Here is a 6,131-nt window from a genome sequence, read left to right as displayed (position 1 = left end):
TAATATATTATATTTTTTTAATTTATGCTCTAAATATTAAGAAAATGAAACAGGGCTTTCATTATTAAGTATAGTTAATATATTGAATGGCAATAAAAGGGTTTAAATGTTATAAGAGAAACAAATAATAAAACGTAACATAATCATTATCAACCATAATACATATATTAAATACATTTTTAAAATTAGGCCATGATCCCTTTAGACAATTGACTTAATTGCCTAAGGGATGAGATCGCATGCTTTGTCTAAAGGTGTATATATGGATACAATTACGTTTTCGTAATAAAGCTGAATTTTGATGTCGATGATTAAGATAATATACGAAGCTTAATATAACTTAATTCCTATAAAAATACGTTAACATATCTGAATTTGTTTTTAACTAAATGAAATATTCAACTTTAATATACGTTAACAAACTATAACCAACCTGAACATTCATAAATATAGGTTAACGTAGCCGATAATCTGGACGTATATTAATATGAAAACCTTGACGTATCTTAACCTGCAATTTTAATATACCTTAATGCAATCTCTACACACTAACTCATGACAATCTATTAACCATGAAAACCTTAATACATAACTACTAAGTGTTGCTAAGGTTATATGAACAAATCAGTGGGTCATCATCAAATCAATAAGTGACCCAACAATTTAAGTTCTATATTTGTTCAAATAAAATGCTCTTTTTTTAGGCTGCTAGAATGTGCGGTTTAGGTAACAGCAGATACAAGCAAACTTGACCAGGAAAGAGCTACTTCAACTGAAGAAAAGAATGAAAGCCTTTCCCCAATCCAACATTCTCATTTTAGAATCTAAAATCTCTCCGATAAAACAACGCTTGATTGAATGTTTGAGGAAGGGCCTTCTTTGCCAGTGGCAGATTTTGATGGAGTGGGCGAACACTTGGCCCAGAGGGCGAACATTCAAAAATGCAGAATCTCGTCTTAATGTTGAATGACAGCATGACCACCCTTCCTTCATTTTCGATCGCATTCGCGCCAACACATAGATCTTTACGGCCAACGGTAGCTGGGGTATTTCTATGATTCCTACATAATTTGGAATTCCTACAGGAACCCAACCATATATATATATATATATATATATATATATATGTGTGTGTGTGTGTGTGTGTGTGTATAGGTAGGTTACTAGAATTGTGGAAACCAGTTATCCATAATTAATACCACCGAGTGTTATTCATCATAAATAATTAGTTTCCCATGTTTTCAATGAAAATGAGGTTCCCAAAGGTATCTCTCCAATGTAAAACACCAAATTTGACACTATTTCGATGCAAGAAATAATGCGAACAGGAAATCATTCCATGTTTACATTATTTTTTACAATAAAAAAGAATACTTGTACGTATATTATTTTTATCAAGGTTACACATATTTCTAGTACTACTACTATACTCAATAATTTTACAAACTATAGGCATATCTTTTTTTTTATTAACCTGGATATCCAACCCGCTATGCGAGCCGACTAATCTCAGGACGACCACATGCTTTGCAGATAGCCCGGAGTCACCGCATTTGAACATCCGTGGTCACAAGGGGATTTTTACTCCTCATTGGATTTGAACATGCAACCTCCTGGTATTTTTGATCTTTAGAGCCAAGTTCAAACCAATCAGACACCACCCTTGTAGTTAATATAGGCAGATCTTTTCACATCAACTTGATTAACTATCATAAGTCGTGTTATTTAATACGTCATTTTGAACTTATGTATGTTCTTATTTCAACGATCATTACGTATTTCTAATTTACTTTGTATTAATGTTTTTCCTATTAAAATGTTTATTAGTGATATCTTAATTAAATACCTTATTTTTTATAAATTTTTTAATACATATTTATTTAAAATTATTTGAATAAATGATTAAAATTAAATACTTTAACATAATTTTAAATAAATATTTTTTTAAAGAAGGAAAAGAGTGAAATGTGGAGGTGATTATTTCTATCCAGTTGAATAAAAGCAAAGGGGAGCATGGAGTGTACTTCCATGCACCTTAATTATGAAGGTTGAAATCTCGTGGCCTCATGGACCCACACCATGATTGACGCCCCAATCACAACTTTTCTTTATATATTATATTTATAATTTTTTTTTATTAACCTGAATATTCAATCCGCTATACGAGTCGATTAATCCTAAGACGATCACTTGTTTTGCAGATGGTCCGGAGTCACCATATTTGAAAACCTCCGTGGTCACAAGGGGATTTTTATTCCTCTTTGGATTTGAATTTGAGACCTTCATATACTTTTGACATTTGAAGTCAAGTTCAAACCAATCAAAAATCACCCTTATAATTTAATATAATAACCTTTTTCACAAAAAAAATTATAGCTACGATTTGTTTGTTTGATCCTACTACGTCCTGAATCTAAGAATTCTTTTAGGATGTATACGATACTCAGATAAACATGATCGAATATGATAAGACAGTTGTTTAACGTTTGATAAGATATGACTGAATTAAATAAGATATGACTGCCAAAATGACCAACTTACTCTTAATGTATTATTTAATGTTTTTAACAAACTGGTCAGTTTAGGATGTCTAGTTATCTTTGGACGTTTTAATAGGATATTTAATGAGATTTTAAGTTTATATAACCAATGAACGTGTGTTTATATAATGACATTACCTAAATTGTGAGGACGAAATTACAACCCAATAAGTTTTATTAACTAAGTCGACAATTTAATAAAACTCAAAGGTACTAAACCATTATATTGGCTTTTTATGGCACTTTTGAAAAGGTACTACCAACCACTTTATTATATATATAACAATTCTCCAATATCTTATGCAAAAAACTAATATAACGATTTATTTTTTAAGTTCTATTATTTTGGTCGACTTTGTCGATAAAACTTGTTTAGTAATATAACTTTATTTTAGAGCATCTTCAACAGTTATGTTATTTTAATTTTGATTCAATAACTAGTTATGTTAAACTTTTATCTGATAAAATAGAGAAAAGCAAAAGAAAGATAACGAAAATAGAAAATACAATATACAGATGACCATTGTATAAGACATATAATTGTCGGTCTCACAATTTTTAATTCTCATTAAACAGTTTATCAAAAAGTCCAATAATATAATTCAACATCTTGAAAACCTTAGTGATTATTTAGTGTTTTTAATTCAAAATGAAAAGTAAGGAGCTGTTTGGTAGTTGTTGAATGATTTAGTACAAAATAATTAAGTGGGCAGAATGATTAAAAAGCTCTCATGATATAGTGCAAAATGAAATATAATTGTTTGATAATTGTTTATAATGAAATTAGGGCGCTGAATGGTTAAGGGATAACCATAATGCAAAATCATTAAGAGAATTTTAGAACCATTTAGAGACATTTTTTTTTTGCCAAACAAGATTCACTTCTTAACGATTCAGATGTTGTCTCTTAATGAAACTATTAAGAGATAAACAAACAGCTATAAATTCAACCAAAATAAAATCATGGTAGATGGTGGGGGTGGGGCAATAAGAAATAAGTAACCGATAGATATATTGATTTGGTCAACTCTTTTGCGCATAATTTCTTGATCCATATGAAAAATCTCATCTTGATTCATATGCCAACAAGCACAGAGGTTGACTTTTTAGTCAAATTAAGTAAGAAAGAAGAACATAAAACAGCAAAGAAACTCGAAATCCATGCTTCTTGATCGATATAGAAGGCTAGCTGTATATATTAATCCAAGATTGCTGATCAACAATGCGAGCCTTTTCTGCAAATGAGTGCACCGGCGGCCCTCGTCATCCCAGCCACCAGCGTCGACGGTCTTCCACTTAAACTCGAAGCTCTCGCATAAGTTGAAGCAGAACCTCGACCCGATTCCCTGAAATACGCTCCGTTCAACATCAAATCCCCTTCTGATCTCCAGTTCCAATTCTTCCATTCACTTTCTGCTGCACTCTCATGCTTCGTCACCTACGTATATATATCCATTAACCAATCATGTATCTATATAACAGAGAGAAGATCATGCGAGAAGTTAAACTGTTAAACATTTTGCCAAAAGACGACAAGTTTCAATATCATATATGATTAAACTTTTGTATCATACGTGTAATCATATATGATACTGAAACTTGTCGCTTTCTCACAAAATGTTCAGCTTCTTGTTTGAACCAGACCCTATATACATGTGTGTATGTGTGCACCACAAGGATTGTTGCTTAGTGGTTGAGTACTTGCGGGATGTAGTGGAATATCCATTTTTTTAGGATTCGATTTCAGATGTACATAACAATTGTGACGAGCAAGTTACCTCTTTGTCAAATCTGGTATTGGGTGCCATAAATCTGTTGCCTTGGCTGTAGATGGTAGGGTTTGCACTTCCTCCAATTGCATACATTTCCCAATGGGTATAATCATTGTTCACCACATGGAAATACCCATGTCTACATCTGCAAGATTCACATTCAAAAGTCAAGAATTTCAGATGAAAATCAAACATGGATGCATCAAGTGGTTGTACACTTATTCTAATGTAATTGTACCTTGGCATTCTTTGGACTAAACCTTCACCAAAATGGTTGAAAGCAATAGTAACTTGCATGTTCTTATCCTGTGTGTAACTATCACTATGTCCCAAAAGCATAACCTTATCATGATGAGTCATGTAATTGTTAGAAATGGTGATGGCTGTAGATCCATGGATGGCATCTATCAATCCATCATGGCAATTCGACAATGAACAATGATCCACCCAAACATGTTGGCTTGCAAAAATGGAGATCCCATCACCATCAGACTGAGTCCACCATCCAGAATGATGTGGTGAGTTTCTGATGTTACCATTCCCAGCCTGTTTACAATCATGTATGTGGATGCCATGTATGATGATGTTAGTAGCATAATGTATGGTGATGCATGGACCATTACCAATATGAACATTCACACCCCTTCCATCAATGGTTTTAAATGAATTCATAACAAGCTCTTGACGTAGTTGAATGACCATATCACGTTTAAAGATGATCCATAATGGCACATCTTGAATGACGGCATGTCTGAGTGTTCCGGGAACTGGGTTCACCGGATTATCATTTCCGGGATCAGTGACGACGTATATCTGGCCATTCCTCCCGCCGATTGCGTTCTTTCCGAACCCAATCGCACAATCGGCTAGCCTTTGACGATTAGAGGCCCAGTTGGAGTCACACCTCCAGCAGTCGTCGATTGGGTTGCCGGTGCCGCAGGAGAGATAACCTAAGTTTCTCCGGGAGGAATTATTAATACTGTCGTTGACTTCATCGACGATGGAATCAGGGTTTTGATGATGAGATGGGGAAGAAGTAGCATTAATGGTGAGAAGAGAAAGTGAAGAAATTAGGAAGAGAATCATCAATGGCGGAAAAGTGGTGGCCATTGTTGGAGGAAGCAAGGAAGGTGGTGGTGAGATTGAAGAGGGTGTTTTGGGGTGGTTTTATAGTAATGATGGCGCCGTGATAAATGGCGCAATTAATAAGGGATTGGCGACCCACGTGGACATTGAGGGCGGATGATTTGAGTTCCCACTGTTGGTTGGTTTCGGTTAGAGTTTGATTGTTTATAACGGTTGATGTTAATTCACAAATATTTTATTATATTTTTATGAGTAAATTACATGTTCAGTCCCTATACTTATATGTTTTTAACGGATTCTGTCCCTATGGTCGGGGGGGGGGGGGGGGGGGGGGAGTCAGCTTCACTATGGTTTGTTACAGGGACGGACCCAGAAATTTTTTCAAACGGTGGCACCATATAATTAATATAGTATAATATACATCTAAAACTAATTACAAAAACTATGGTTTTTATAGTACCGATAGGGATGTAAACGAACCGAACGTTCAACGAACCGTTCGTGAACCGTTCGGTGGGAAGTTCGTTTATGTTCGTTTAGCCCGTTCGTTTATGTTCGTTCATTTACGTTTGTTTAGCATGTTTACGAACGAACATAAACGAACACGAACACACCTTATTTCTAAACGAACGAACACTAACACACCTTATTTCTAAACGAACGAACACGACGAACACAAAGATTTTCGTTCGTTTACGTTCGTTTAGCATGTTTATGAACGAACATAAACGAA

The 6,131-nt window shown here is 34.4% G+C and overlaps 1 protein-coding gene across 1 annotated transcript; it reads right to left on the bottom strand.

The window, feature by feature from the left end:
* Positions 1-3,588: 3,588 nt before the first annotated feature.
* Positions 3,589-5,422, bottom strand: LOC112510920 (pectate lyase). Its single transcript, XM_025116276.1, has 3 exons — positions 4,551-5,422; positions 4,319-4,457; positions 3,589-3,978 (listed from the first exon to the last, which is right to left on the bottom strand). Exons 1-3 carry the CDS (start codon positions 5,420-5,422, stop codon positions 3,757-3,759), a joined length of 1,233 nt encoding a protein of 410 aa, XP_024972044.1. The 3' UTR covers positions 3,589-3,756.
* Positions 5,423-6,131: the final 709 nt, after the last annotated feature.

This window comes from Cynara cardunculus (assembly GCF_001531365.2).
Source record: "Cynara cardunculus var. scolymus isolate 2C chromosome LG 1, CcrdV1, whole genome shotgun sequence".
In the NCBI taxonomy this organism is placed as follows: Eukaryota; Viridiplantae; Streptophyta; class Magnoliopsida; order Asterales; family Asteraceae; genus Cynara; species Cynara cardunculus.
Note: the sequence above shows the minus strand (reverse complement) of the source record. Positions and strands in the feature narration are given on the sequence as shown.

Excerpts from the sequence above, each read along its gene's own strand:
- LOC112510920 (XM_025116276.1), bottom strand. The coding sequence starts at position 5,422 with ATGGCCACCACTTTTCCGCCATTGATGATTCTCTTCCTAATTTCTTCA. Across the intron at positions 4,458-4,550 it reads TTAGTCCAAAGAATGCCAAG|ATGTAGACATGGGTATTTCC; the intron begins GTACAATTACAT and ends TGAATCTTGCAG. Across the intron at positions 3,979-4,318 it reads ATACCAGATTTGACAAAGAG|GTGACGAAGCATGAGAGTGC; the intron begins GTAACTTGCTCG and ends ATATATACGTAG.